Source organism: Selaginella moellendorffii, unplaced genomic scaffold, assembly GCF_000143415.4.
Source record: "Selaginella moellendorffii unplaced genomic scaffold, v1.0 SELMOscaffold_17, whole genome shotgun sequence".
In the NCBI taxonomy this organism is placed as follows: domain Eukaryota; kingdom Viridiplantae; phylum Streptophyta; class Lycopodiopsida; order Selaginellales; family Selaginellaceae; genus Selaginella; species Selaginella moellendorffii.
In genome coordinates, this window is record NW_003314278.1 from 395,333 (window position 1) to 409,429 (window position 14,097).

The 14,097-nt window shown below is 47.4% G+C and overlaps 2 protein-coding genes across 2 annotated transcripts; both read left to right on the top strand.

Annotated features, from left to right (window-relative positions):
* The first annotated feature begins 1,667 nt into the window (after positions 1 to 1,667).
* Positions 1,668 to 3,051, top strand: LOC9642949. The gene is made up of 2 exons (XM_002971383.2): positions 1,668 to 2,301; positions 2,356 to 3,051. The coding sequence occupies exons 1-2, from the start codon at positions 1,720 to 1,722 to the stop codon at positions 2,986 to 2,988; spliced, it is 1,215 nt and encodes a 404-aa protein (XP_002971429.1). The 5' UTR covers positions 1,668 to 1,719; the 3' UTR covers positions 2,989 to 3,051.
* A 2,390-nt stretch (positions 3,052 to 5,441) lies between these two features.
* Positions 5,442 to 13,856, top strand: LOC9642950. The gene is made up of 14 exons (XM_002971384.2): positions 5,442 to 5,476; positions 5,552 to 5,617; positions 5,676 to 5,851; positions 5,924 to 6,436; positions 6,504 to 7,439; positions 7,494 to 7,812; positions 7,858 to 8,101; positions 8,148 to 8,352; positions 8,407 to 9,215; positions 9,271 to 10,372; positions 10,419 to 10,745; positions 10,805 to 11,042; positions 11,102 to 13,452; positions 13,548 to 13,856. The coding sequence occupies exons 3-14, from the start codon at positions 5,714 to 5,716 to the stop codon at positions 13,854 to 13,856; spliced, it is 7,491 nt and encodes a 2,496-aa protein (XP_002971430.2). The 5' UTR covers positions 5,442 to 5,476; positions 5,552 to 5,617; positions 5,676 to 5,713.
* Positions 13,857 to 14,097: the final 241 nt, after the last annotated feature.

Sequence of the window (14,097 nt, forward strand, 5' to 3'; positions counted from 1 at the left end):
TATAGTGGTCGCAGCGACCGTGAGAATCCAAGGTACACAGACGATGCAGCAAGGCCGGCGTTTCCTCCCGGGAATGATACCAAGATTTTCCTTTCTATGGCGTGGAACGAACCGATAGCAATGGGGTCCTCGTCATAAGCTCAAGGGAATCCTCCGAGAGACACCGATAAGATATCTACGCCGTCATCGATGGCAGGCAAGGATGCCGTCGCTGGGACAACCGAACAAGAAACAAACTCTGTACGCTGCAACTCTGCAAACTCCTCCTCTCGCTGTTCCGGCCCCCAGTCCAAACTCACTCACTTGAGGAACTAGAGTTCCGGCGATGGTGGAAGTTGTGTGTGTCCCGTGCCCAACTTCGTCCCTCGCGTTTATGAAGTTGCAATAGATCATGTAGTTGCGAGCTCCAATCAACTTCCTGCTGGACAAGTTATAGATCTTCTCTAAAAGGTGAGCTCGAAATTTACTTGTTGCAGTGAATGAGCTCTGATGCATTGGTGACGCCTTTGTTGTTACAGGTTCCTTTCCATCGAGCTGGTACCTCGCTCATCCCAGCATCGGAAAAGCTCTTGGATTCAGGCTATATCCTTGTCATATCACTCACGAGTAAGTTCTTGGAGAGATCTCATGGCCGACTTGAGCTGATTTTATACCTGTGTCTACAACTCCAACGATAACATCAGCTGCTGGTAGCGAGTTTTTGGATTCATTCTTGGAAGGAATTGTTACGTTCGGCATTCCAATGAAATCCCACGAGTGCGTCGTCTGGAGTTGCAGCATTCTATTTGGAAAGACCTTGACAACACCCGGTGTACCTGCTTTCACTCTCCAAATTAACGAGATCTTCACTCATCGAGGTAAACTTGATTTATTACTTGAAAGAATCTCGGCCTGGTCTTCCGTAAGCCATGCTGAGAATTCAGTGAGCGCCATCTTGTAGGTGAATCCCATCGCTTCCCAGGATTCGTGCAAGCATGCTAGCGAGTGACGAAACAACTGTGGCAGAATCCACATCCTCTCTCTTCCCTCCGGTGTATGCGATATATTTCTGTCGAAGGAAAACGAAAGGCAAACAAGTTGTTCTCTTCCTTACGAGTGGGATCATCATAAACTTGCCTGCTTGTCTCCAGCTTTGGGCTCGGTTCTGGTACTGTGGAGCTCGCCATCGCCGGTGTGGAAGGAAGCATCACTTTGACTAGCAATTGCTGCCAGTAGCATTAAGCACACGGCAACGATGGAGTCCCTGTTTGTGGTGTGTGAATCTTGTGGGATGGAATCAGTTTCTTTTGAACTGCTCGCCAAGGAATTCCAGAGTATCGGAGAAAATGTAACAAAATTGCTGCGTTCCTTCGTATGCGACATTTTACATGTTTAGTACTGTTTCTAATCTAGTGTTCATAAAGTTTCCAAAAGTATAATTTGCTGGCTGTGACACCCCCCTTAGACCACTCGGGCAAACCAGCTTATCGCCTTAGGATAATTACATTAAAGGGTTGGAGCATTCGCCTTAGCATAATTACATTTCGGGATAGCATTCCGGCTGCAACGCATTCCAAATCCACATCAATTCGCTTACAACGTGTTTGTTGTTGATGATGTGACCTCCCACCAAGTCCGCAAAGTGAACAGTATAGAAGTCTATAACTTTAAAGCCCACCTCTACTATCCATAGCTGCGCACTCTTTCTTGAGCATTCTTTCCCTTCTTATCTGTTCTAGGATGGCAGCCACCGTCACAATTGTTGGCAATGCTTATGTGTACCCAAGAGAGGGGTCCAATAGTTTCGGTTCTATTTCTGAAGCCGGGCTTGGAGCATGGACAGATGTCACTGGATCTACCCGTGTCTACTTCTGGCCACAGAAAACTGGGTCGATTTCTGTTTCAATCAAGGCAAGATCTGTTGACAATACTAACACTTTGCGTTTAAGTCTCGATGGTAGTGCCAGTGCTGCACACGACGTAGTCCTGCCCAAGTCCTCTAATTTCCAAACTTATACAGTAGGAACATACACCATTTCGAGCTCAAGGTATCACTATCTGGAGATACGTGCAGTCACCAAAAACTCAATCTACCTTCCTGATGTGCAAGCACTGGTCATCTCTGGTTCTGCTGCCGAAGGCCTCAAGTATAACAAGAGCTCCTTCCGCGGTGCACCCTCAACGCATCTTTCGTACAAAACAGAGGGTATCGAGGGGGGTATCACTTGGTTCTACACTGAAATCTATGTCAAGCAAGGCGAAGATCCCCTTTACTCCTACTACATGACGAATGGTTTTGGAGATGGCTACTTTGGTATTCAGGTAAGTTCCAGTGTAATTGCATTATCCACTTCCTAATATTCTTATCATCTATAGGTGAACTCACCGACTGAAAGGAGAGTATTATTTTCAATATGGAGCAACTATGATACTCAGAAACCAGAGGAGATCCCCGAAGACTACAAAGTGAAGCTGGTGAAAAAAGGAAGTGATGTGATTTCAGGAGAATTTGGTAACGAAGGGTCGGGTGCACAGAGCTACTTCAAATACATGTGGAAAACTGACACCGTTTACAGATGCCTTGTCAAGGCTGAAGCTTCTGGTAGCGACAACACCATATTTTCAGGTTACTTCCATATGCCGGAGTCGGGCTGGAAGCTGATAGCTCGATGGAACAAACCAAAGACTGGAGCTCTCTTGTTGACAGGGCTTTATTCCTTTGTGGAGAACTTTTCAAGCAATGGAAACGACTACTTCAAGGCTCACTTTGGCAACCAGTGGGCTTATGGTAAGGATGGATGGGTGCAGCTGACCAAGGCCGGATTCACCACGACCGCCAGTGAAGAGAAGCATCAGCGATATGATTATGGCGCTGGGGCAGAAGGCGTTTGGATGTATATGTATAGTGGTGGATTTAAGCAGACGAACAATGTGAAGGCTGGAGATATCATACAAAGGAGCGGTGGTCCTAGTCCTGATGTGGACTTGAAAAAATTGGATGCTCTCTAAAAACTAAAACACCACCGCAGTTAAATAAAAAGAAAATAACAACAGTTTATTGTATTACATGCACGATCTAAGCATCCACTTTGCCAACGATGACACATCAAGGTTTGGCGCTTACATCGCGTGCTCAAGTGCTCGTTGAGAATGGTTCGCTCTTTCATGGAGTTCTATTTTTCTCTTCTTTTTTTGAGCTTGCACTTCGCTTGACAACGATTCTAGGTGGAAAAAAATCCCTCTCTAGTTTACCTCTTTACCTCGTGAGCTTCACGTTGCCACACGGATTGAAAAAGATAGCTGGTCTTGGAGATGATTGTTGTCTTTCCATCGAGCTGGTACTTCGCTCATTCCAGCTGAATTAAAATGACTATAGATGCCTTAGGAAAAAAAACGTAACCAAGCTTGTTTCCAGCTTTGATCTCGGCTGTGGTACCTTGGAGCTTGCCATCACCGATGTGGAAGTAAGTGCGACAAATGGCCAGAGACCAATAAGCATACGATGCGAAGCCTACGCGCATTATGCTTTATCAATAAAAAATTGAAGTTTTAGCTTTATAATTTATAAATTAAAAACTTTTCATATGATTTTGTGTTATAATATTGTGAAATATAAAAAATAAATTAAAAAACTGATAGAAATATTAATAAATATTAATTAAGTACTAGGAAATGGCATGTGGACACATGCTAATTAATGTCCCACTTTACTGAATAAGTTCCACTTTAACGAAATAAAGCATCATTTAGCTTATTGCATTAATATAATTACATTAAGGACTTTTTAAAACCGAGGCTCCGCTAGCCATGTTATTTGTAAAGGTACAGTCCAAACAAAAAGCTTTTGAGCAATTATTTTACAGTGCTGGCATGTACGTTTTAGAGAGCATCCAATATTGGGAAGTCCACGTCAGGATCAGGACCAACGCTCCTTTCTATGACATCTCCAACCTTCACATTGTTGGTCTGCCTCAGATGGACATCTCTTGAAGAACCAGAGATGATCAGCGCTTGCACCTCAGGAAGGTAGGTTGAGTTTTGGGTGACTGCACGTATTTCCAGATAGTGATACTCTGGTATAAGTTCCCACTGTATAAGTTTTGACTTGGGCAAAACTACGTCGTGTGCAGCATTGGGACTACCATCGAGGCTTAAGCGCAAGGTGTTAGTGTTGTCAACTGATCTTGCCTGGATTGAAACAGAGATCCATCCAGTTTTCTGTGGAAAAAAGAAGACACGGGTTGATCCAGTGGCATCGGTCCATCCTTCAAGGCCATCATTAGAAATAGAACCGAAACTGTCGTTTGGGTACACGTAACCATTGCCAACAAGAGTGACGGTGGCTGCCATTAGAAGTGGATAGATAAAGAAGGGGAAGAGGGCTCAACTAGAAGTGGGCAATGGACTTTGAGGAACAATCCGAGACACACACACACAAAAGATTGCACAGCAATTTATAGACTTCAGAAGCACCTAAAAAGAACTAAGAAGGTGCGATTAGGCTATGGTTCAACATCGCTTGAGAAATATTGCATTTATAAGTGTGGGGTTGAGGGCTCCTTTCAGTATGGACACGTTATTTTGGCTTGAGAAGCAGATCATGGAGATGGAGATGGAGAAGCGGGATATCATGGAGATGGAGCCCTGCACCAAACTTTTTTCCTTGGTAAATTATGTTTGCCTTTTTAGTAAACCAAACATTTCTTTTTTCTGAGATGGATCCGAAATGGAGTCCGAGATGGACCCGAAATGGAGTCCGAGATGGAGTCCGAGATGGATCCGAGATGGAGTCTGAGATGGACCCGAGATGGACCCGAAATGGAGTCTGAGATGGAGTGGCATAACGGCCTGGTATGGGTATCTCTACCCCCCCCCCCCCCCTCCCCACTTCTATCCCGAAGGGAAGGCCCAAGCCCCTACGAAGGGCAAAGACTAATGAGCCATGAGGTACTCAACTGGGGCACCACTCCACATGACCCGGGAGCACTACAGTCGGTTTCCCTTTCAGGAGTGGGAGCTGCTTTTGAGCACTTCCTTGGGTGGCCCCTCTGGCACCACCCAAGTCCATACTCACTCCCACCCAAGGCCCCTCGGCCCCAATGTCAACCTCAAGTCAGTTTGGAAGCACCACTAGAGAGTTCCTTCAAGACTGTATAAAAAGAGAAAATAATATGTTATACATTGTTTGGTTTTGTGTTATTCAATCCAATTGATCAAATGGAAATTTATAATTATAAAAATTTGTATACAAAATTAATCTTAATGCATAGTAGAATAAGCTAGAATATATTAAGAAGTTTAAGAAAATCTATAAATTATAAATATGTTTAGAAATTTCTAAAATATTTAAACATACTCTAAATAGGTTTGCTTACGCAAACCAAAATTGAATTATTTTTACTATGAACATTAAAGAGTTTATTGCATGGGTTTAGGGCTTTGTGCAATGGAGGAGGCGGGCAAAGGCGCACGAAGAGGCGGAGGAGGCGAGATGCTTGTAAGTGGCCAGGAGCGCAATGCAAGAGATTGCGCTATCGCTGGATGTGATCTTTGATGTGATTGGAAATTCCAGGGCCTCGTGCTTTCACGCCGCTTAAATGTGGAGCATTTAACGATTTCGAGCGCTCTGCTCGCGGATGTAAGTTCTTGATTTCGTGATCTATACACTCCATACGATTTCTTCTTCGTGTTTGTAGTTCTTCCTTCCTGCGGATTCTCGTTCGGGTGGTGCAAAATGCAGGTGCAATCTTCGACTGGGAAATCGATCGAAGCATCCACTTCTGCCGCCGATGAATCGTCGAGGTTTGAGACGCTTTCATCATGCGTGCTCAAGTGGTCGCTGGACAACGTCGAGAATGGCTCGCTCATTCAGGTGAGTTGTTTTTTTTTTTTCTCTTCTTTCTTTGAGCTTGCACTTTGCTTGACAAGGAAGATGGTGTTCCAGGTGGGAAAAATTCCTCTCGAGTTTACCTCTTTGAGGCAGTATCTCGCGAGCTTCAGGTTGCCGCTACTCGAGGAAGTGCGAGAAGGATTAAGCCGCGGCCTCTCACGGATTAAAAAAGATGGCTGGGCTATGGTACGAGTGGAGATGGAAGACACAGACGAAGCGCTTCGACGGGTCTGGCTCAAGGTGGACGGTAAAGACAACTCCTCTTTCAAGCCAATGGATGTTGTCCTACTCGCGACAAGCCCAACTTCCTCCGCGAAGGACGTGCAAGCTTCGGGAAAGATGCACGCGCTGGTTCTACTGACCGGCTTTGATGTTCCAACGGGCTTTTGGGAGGCCGAGATGTACTCCACATCCCAGATGGAGAACGCTCTGACTGATCCGGAGAGAAGCTGGTACGTCATTGGCTTGGAGTCGCTGGTATCAGCTTCGAGGATTTGGAATGCGTTGCAGCGGCCGCTGTTTGCCGATGAAAATCGGTTCCCGATTTTCGACGAGGTGCTGCAACAGGTACCTAGAGAATTTTTCTGTCACTGAAGTTACGTATTTTTCGCTAACTTCATGTTTTCGTTTATAGGCACTTTGGGTGGATGATGCTGACAAAGGATTTCTTTCTGGAACAAGATGCTCGCATCTGAACGATTCTCAATCAAGGGCCGTGTCCAGCACCGTCTTGGCGCTTGAGAAAAATCAAAAGCCGTACGTGAGGCTGATACAGGGACCTCCGGGTACAGGGAAAACGTCGGTGCTAGCCGCACTTCTTTCTGCGCTACGGAGCTCTGGAAGGCGTGTATTGGTTTGCGCTCCTACAAACATGGCCGTTCAGGAACTAGTCACTCGGTTTCTGAAGACAAACGACTCCGGCTCCAATAATATTCTGCTCATGGGAAATGAGACAAGGCTGACTGGTGTTAGAGACAAGCCGCTGTCGGAAGTGTTTCTTCCATATCGCTTGAACAGGATATCGTCGACCTTAAGCCGCTGGAAATCAGAAGCGTCTTCCATGGTCGACTTTCTGAATATGGAGGCCTCTCAAAACTTCTCGGACGTCGTACGAAGAAAGTTCGCCAGTCTTGAACAGCAGATGGTGCAGGCTCTTTCGGACCTGCCGACCACACTCGTTCAGTCGGCTGAAATCGTCGAAGTGAAAAGCCTCCTCACCAAGATAAGCGATCTTATTGATGCTATTGCTTGCTTTGGTGTCAACAGGAGCATCAAGAACAACCTTGACAAACTAGCTGTCCTCCTTCAGAGCCTTCAAGTGAGTGCTGACCGCATGACGAGCTTCATCAGAAGGCAGCTCGTCAGGCATTCGACCATGGTGTTTTGCACGCTGTCTTGCGCTGCTATGCCGTTGGTGCAAAATTCGGCGGTGCCTTTTGACGTAGCTGTTCTTGACGAGGCTTCTCAAGCTATCGAAGCGGAAACAGCTATCATTATGGGCCTTTCTTGTCTAAAGCAACTCGTCCTTGTTGGAGACCACCGGCAGTTACCACCCACTGTTCTTAGCGAGGTACTTTTAACCGTGCAAACTTCGTACTGATTCGATGCCTGTATGTGTTTACAGAAGTCTAAAATGTCCGGTTATGGAAGGAGCTTGTTCCAGAGGCTCCATGCGCTGGACCACCCGAATATTATGCTTAATGTTCAGTACCGCATGCACCCATCTATTTGCCAGTTCTCAAACTATGAATTCTACAAGCGAAAAATCCAAGATGGCCCGAATGTAACAGTGAGTTCTTACGGCGCAGCGTTCCGCTCGCTCTTATACGGCCCATATATATTTATCCATGCGAACAGTTCGGAATGCACTGCCAAAGAGGGGAGCTTGGAAAATCCCACGGAAATTGAAGTCATCATGTTTCTATTGGAGAAACTCCAAAAAGGTACACAAAGAAGCTGGCTGAAAATTCTAAGATGTGATTTTCCAGAGAAACTAAACTGCAGCAACCTTGAGGTGGGAGTTATCTCCTTTTACAAGGCACAAGTTACTGCACTAAGCAGTCGCATACGACATGCTTCGTTTTCTTTCAAGGTCGAGGCCAATACTGTCGACGGATTTCAAGGTCGTGAAATGGACGTAGTTATTTTGTCGACTGTCAGATCGAACCCTTCCGGAGATTTGGGCTTTCTGAAAGATCATCGACGTCTGAATGTTTCAATAACTCGAGCCAGGTGGTTGCCATAATGTTTGAGCCTCTACTTACTTTTTCCCATGCAGATACTGTCTTTGCATTGTTGGTAACGAGCATACCTTGGCTAAGAACGAGACCATTTGGAGGGATTTAGTTCAGAATGCAAAAAGCAGAGATTGCTTTGTGGACTCGGCCGACGTTCCAGAGCTGGAGAAGCGTGTTGGAGGCAAAGTGGACCAGTTTTATGATATCCTGATTAACAGTTCTCTTCTCGAAAACTGTATCTGGAAGGTGAGTGTCCTCATCGGTTTTCTTGCCTACCTGAGCATGTTTTTCTCTTTGCAGGTCTTCTTCAGCAAGGAGTTCAAGACCAGTTACGCTCGTCAATCGGCGTCCTTCAGAAATGGCTGCACGAGATTTGTCCTGGGACTTGCTAGAGGTCACTGGCCTGAGTTGAACTCTGCGATGCCGCTGACACTCTCAGAGGATATTCACGTGTTTCGCATGAACGGTTTGCTTCTAGTCTGGAGAGTGGTTTTGACGAGCAATAGAAGGTCTCAGGTCATCGAGCTATGTGATGTGGTGGGCGTTCAAGGACTACAGCGAATTGTCCAACGATTGAATACTGTCAGCTCGACTTACTCATTGGATTACGTGGAACGCTGTCGAACTATGACGACAAAGACGTCCGTTTGCGGTAGAATCGCTGTTCCGGAAGTATGGAGTGGAGATGTTGTCCAGAAAGTCATCGACGACGGCAATGCAGCGCCTCCAATTAGTCAGCCTGGTCCCAAAGTTTCAGAGAATCTATCTCAACTGAAGTTCTATTCAGAGTCATCTGGAATTGCGAACTACGTTCTGACAGACAGTGGCGGTACAGAAGTCGAGCTGCCGTTCCCTCTAAGTCGTCCACAGACCGAGCTGATATTGTCTTCTTCGTCGGCTTTTGTTATCGGAAGGTCGGGCACAGGCAAAACCACGGTTATCAGTGTTAAGATGATGCGCATGGAGCAGCTCCATCGCATATCAAGGTGTGGTTTTGGTGATAACGGGAGTTTTGATAGCGCCGAGGGGACGTGCTTGCGTCAAGCGTTCATTACCGTTAGCCAGAGGCTGTGTTTCGCGGTCAAGAACTACCTCGAAAAGTTTAAAAGGTATGCGACGAACTCCTGTTACTCATCAGCGTCACCAGTTTTTCTTACACTTCAGGTCTTTACTACGAAGTGATGCTTATACTGCTGTTCTTGGGGTCACCTGCAACGAAGATGTCATGCTTGACGAAGAGTTTCAAGGCGGCATTCCAGACAGTTTCATCAACATCCAACCTGAGGCCTTTCCTCTCGTCTTGACCCTCAGAAAGCTTTTGGATATGGTTAATGGAACTGTGTCGAGGCCTTTCCGAAGCAGAACACTTGAAGACCGGGAAGTGGACTTCGACGTCTTTGTGTTGGTTTACTGGCCGCGTATGAAGGCCTCTTTGAGGAAGACGTACGATGCATCAGATGTCTACGCGGCTATCGTGTCTCACATCAAGGGAAGCGCTGAGTCCCTTCACTGTCCGGACGGAAGGCTTTCTCGCGAGGCTTTCGTCAACTTGGCATCACAGCGTATTTCGGTGTTCGATGAGGGGCAACGGGACACGATCTACGACCTCTATCTCCACTACGAGAAACTCAAGAAAGAAAACGACGACTATGACATGGCAGACTATGTTTGGCATTTGTACCGGCAGCTCAGGGTGGACGGGTTCAAGGGAGACAAGCTTGATCTTGTCTATATTGACGAGGTGCAAGATTTTACGCTGGCTCAGGTATGCCTGCTCAAGTTCGTATGCACGAATTATCGGGAAGGCTTCATTTTTGCTGGAGATACGGCTCAGACCATCACTAGAGGTGTGGAATTCCGGTTTGAAGATGTACGTCGGGTTTTCTATACAGAGTTTCTGGAAGCCGAGGCGAGGTGTCCGGATATCGTGCAGCTGATAGACAATTTCAGGACAACGGGCGCCATTGTCCAGGTTGCAAATAGTGTTATGGAGCTGATACTTCGGTTCTTCCCTCTCAGGGTCGACAGGCTCGAGCCGGAAAGTAGTTCTGTGCTCGGCGAAGTTCCAGTTGTTTTGAATCTCCCGGACGATAGCACATCTATCAACTTTTTGTTTCAGAGTCATGGATCCAGCTCCGGTTACGAGTTTGGCTCGGATCAAGCCGTACTAGTCCGGAACAAGTCCCAGAAGCAGCAGCTGCTAAAGGAACTCGGCACAAGATGCCTCGTCCTTACGGTGGAGGACAGTAAAGGATTAGAGTTTGAGGTAGGCTTTATTTTCTTCTAACATGCTCTAAGCTACTCTTACACAGGATGTATTGATCTTTAACTTCTTCACTGACTCGGCAAGCCCTGAAGCGTGGAAAGCACTTTCTTCTGTTTTTGGTAGAAGCCGTCCAGCTAATTGTTTACCTCAGCTTCCCAGGATTTTGTGCAATGAACTCAAGGAGCTATATGTTGCCATCACGAGAACTAAACGGAGGCTGTGGATCATCGACGAGAACCTGGAATATCAGCGGCCAATGCTTGATTACTGGAAGAATCTGAACGTTGTCAAGAGAGGTGCGTTGGATGCGTCACTGATATCCTCGATTCACCAGATAAGCTCCCCCGAGCAGTGGCACCAACGTGGTGTTGAGGTAAATATCTGTGTAGTGGATTCACTCTTTAAACAACATGTATTGGCTGGTCTGTGTAGATGTTTAATGCTCGCCGGTTTGACATGGCAAAGCTTTCCTTCAAACGAGCAGGCGATAGATACCGAGCAAAACTATCTGAAGCTGCGGAATTTCAAGAGAGGGGAGAAAAATTCCTTAGAGTCGACGAGAGTGCTGCAAAAAGGGACCTACAACGTGCGGCCGCACTGTACGAGTCCCTGGAAAAGAAGGACGCTGTAGCAAAGTGTTTCAGATTGATGAAAGACTTCCAAAGGGCAGGTACTGTGATGAATAAATCTTCTCTCTCTCTCTCGTACTTATACTGATTTGTTGTGTAGGTTTTTTGTACAAGCAATGCTCAAAGCTAGAACTCTCGGGAGACTGCTACATGGCCGCAAATCTCCACAGCGAAGCTTCACAAGTATATGCGGAGGGGAACCATTACGAGAAATGCCTTGAAGCTTGTACCAAGGGAAGACTGTACAAAGAAGGCCTCGACTTCATTCGCAAATGGACAGTACCAAGCGTGCCTGCCAACACGTTGGAGAAGTTTCGGAAGAACGCTGCCGAGTACTTTCATCGCAAACTAGACGCTCACTCGATGATGGAGGCGGTGCAAGCCTCTTCGGATGCGGACTGGAAGATTGCGTTCTTGGAAAGAAGGGAGTACCTTGACGAGCTTATCGAGCTTGCATGCAGCCTTGGCAACTTCGAGAAAGCTGCAGAAGTGGCTGCGAGGAAGGGAAACGTGCTCCGAGCATCGGAGCTACTCGAAAATGCCGGCAAGCGTTCCGAAGCGGCTCGGAAAATCCTCGAGCACATCAGGCTCCAGTCCTTGTGGGGAGGACAAAACTGTGGCTGGCCTCTGAAGAGTTTCCAAGACCGTGAGACTCTCGACAAGGCGGCACGTCTAGCTGCTGACAACCCCGTGTTCTCGCACGAGCTCAAAGTGCTCCGGACGACCACAGGCACTGCCACAGTGAGAGAGCTCCTGGAAAACTGGAAGGTGGCGAAGAACTCCAACGTCGAAGTCATTGCCTTGCGGCAGCTATTGGGAGGGGCGTCCGAGGCCTTGAAAGCAGCAGCCTACTCGTTTGAGCTCGATTCCGAGCGCTCTGGCTTGACGCTCGTCCAGGACAACGTCGAGAACTTGCTACAACTCGTGCTCTCGGCTTGGAACACCTGGTTTCAATGGATCCACTCCGTGGTGCAGTCTCTCGATGGAGTTCAGGATATGTTACCACGGGGAACTGCGGTTTCAGCGGCTTTGAACTACCTGGGAATCAGCCGAGACATGAATCCCAAGCTCTGCATTGTGGAGTATGTTGGAGCTTTCTGGCTCCAAAACGAAACAGTCAGGCCGCTTTACAGTGGAGGCAGCAGGGGCCAACACAGGACCGAGCGAGTAGCATCACTCGCGAAGAAGTTTTTGGAAGAGCAGCTACTAGAGTCGGGGCTGGACTGCATCCGGAGTTTGCACAAGTGCAGCGAGATTTCTTCAACACAATCGAGAGTAACGCTCGTTATCCTCGGCTTGCTCGAGAGTCTTGCCACTGTCCTGGATAGCCATCAGGAGAAGCTCCAACTAAAGCTCCAGGGATACAGAAGGCTTCTCTACAATGTAGCGTTTCTCGGGGACGCGCAGAGTTTTCTCGACGTATCATCCATTTGCCACGAGCGTTTCTTCACTGCGCACTTGGACCGCGTTGCAGGCGAGCAGAGCTTGGATTTTCTCGACAACTCCAGCGAGGTGCGGGGAACTCTGCGCGTTCTCTTACCGTTTCTGAGCGCTCCAAAGCTCGAGACGTTGAAGCGACACCTTCCAGAAGACATGGCTGGCTTGGCAACGTCCTACTCGCGCAGCAACCATCGGTGTACTCCTTTCGAGTTCCTGGATTCCGTAGTGAGGCCGTCAGTTGGATTTATCGGCGATATCATCACTAAGGACGTCATTCCAACAGACTTCATCAGGCCGCAATTCTATCTGCTGGAGAGAGCCACGGTGCTGAGCTTGGCTTGCTTCACGGGCCTGGAGCAGATGGTCCTTCCGGAGAGCCTGGCTTTCAAGTTTATGACTGGAAGGCCGCAGGAACAGGTGCTCTCCAAAGTTCTCGAGCTGATCAAGCCCCCTGGAGAGGCCTCTGCTTGCGCCTGCCTCAATGCCATCGGCAGGATTTGCATCTCGTTGCTTCTAGGAAGGCCAGACTTTTTCGTGGAGTGGCTGCGCAGGAGCAGCAAGCTCGTTCTTGAGCTGGTGAAAGTGCTCCTCACACTCATGCTGGCGGGTATCAGAGGTAAACTTTTGGAGTGCTTACGTTCTCCCGTTCTGGACGTGCTGCCTTGGGAGATCAAGCAGAAGTTACAGGAAACGGTTTCTACGTCCAAAGTTCTGGAAAAAGACCTGTTGGAGCTCATGGCGATAACAGGTGATCCTTTCCTCGTCTTGATGCGTCGAAGCGGTGGTCACGATAATGTACTGCGACGTGTTGGCATCGAGCCTTCTCCCGGAGTTTTCAGCTCGAAAGGTTTGCAAGCCACGAGCTGTGAGCGGACCGGGAACTGGTCGAAAAAAGACGAGGCACTGGTTGAGTTGCGAGCAAGTATGAAAGGAAAGAAGAAGGAAAACGAGTACCTCCGCGAAGCGAACTCAGTGTTTAGCTCACTCGGTTTGAAAGACGACAGCTTTTACGTTCGAGACTTCCTCACCACGGCGTGCCCGCTCAAGGCATGAGTTTTATATCCTTTTTCTTTTCGATTCTTTTGAGAACTCTTTCTTTCCTGCAGGCCTCCGCGGACGATTTTCTACTCGACTTGAGCTCCGCGATAGAAATAATGAAAACGGGACTCGGTATCAGGCCAAAGCAAGAAAAAGCCCGGTGTTTGCTTCAAAACATGATCCTGTACCACGGCAAGCTCGAGTGCATGACAACGCTTCTAAATCCCAGGGACGCCAGACACGAGCTCCTCGACTTGGCTGCTCTGCAAAAATCAGTCCAAGCACTGCGAGAGAAGCTCGAGAAAGGGAAGAAACTTCTGGGCGACCACGTCAAAAGGCTGCTAAGCAATCGCTGGGACTTGCGAGAGTGGCAATAAGCTTGATCTCATGTAGATAGTACCATAGAGCGAACTACGTAAAATAGAGAAAACGTTAATAGCAAACAACTATAAGCAACAGATACTTGAAAAAAATATTAACTTAGCCACAGTTAAAATCACAACTTTTTACCTTTCGTTCTATTGATAATTACAGCACGATTCATTCCCAAGTTGTGTGTTTTACTCCTTAGATGAATAATTCTCGTAAATATCTGATACACTCTGTTTTGGTCCCACT

Bases quoted from the DNA above. Each gene is read 5' to 3' on its own strand.
- LOC9642949 (XM_002971383.2), top strand. From the start codon at position 1,720: ATGGCAGCCACCGTCACAATTGTTGGCAATGCTTATGTGTACCCAAGA. The intron at 2,302-2,355 runs GTAAGTTCCAGT...TATCATCTATAG, and splicing joins ATGGCTACTTTGGTATTCAG to GTGAACTCACCGACTGAAAG.
- LOC9642950 (XM_002971384.2), top strand. From the start codon at position 5,714: ATGCAGGTGCAATCTTCGACTGGGAAATCGATCGAAGCATCCACTTCT. The intron at 8,102-8,147 runs GTGGTTGCCATA...TTTCCCATGCAG, and splicing joins GTTTCAATAACTCGAGCCAG to ATACTGTCTTTGCATTGTTG. The intron at 8,353-8,406 runs GTGAGTGTCCTC...TTCTCTTTGCAG, and splicing joins TCGAAAACTGTATCTGGAAG to GTCTTCTTCAGCAAGGAGTT.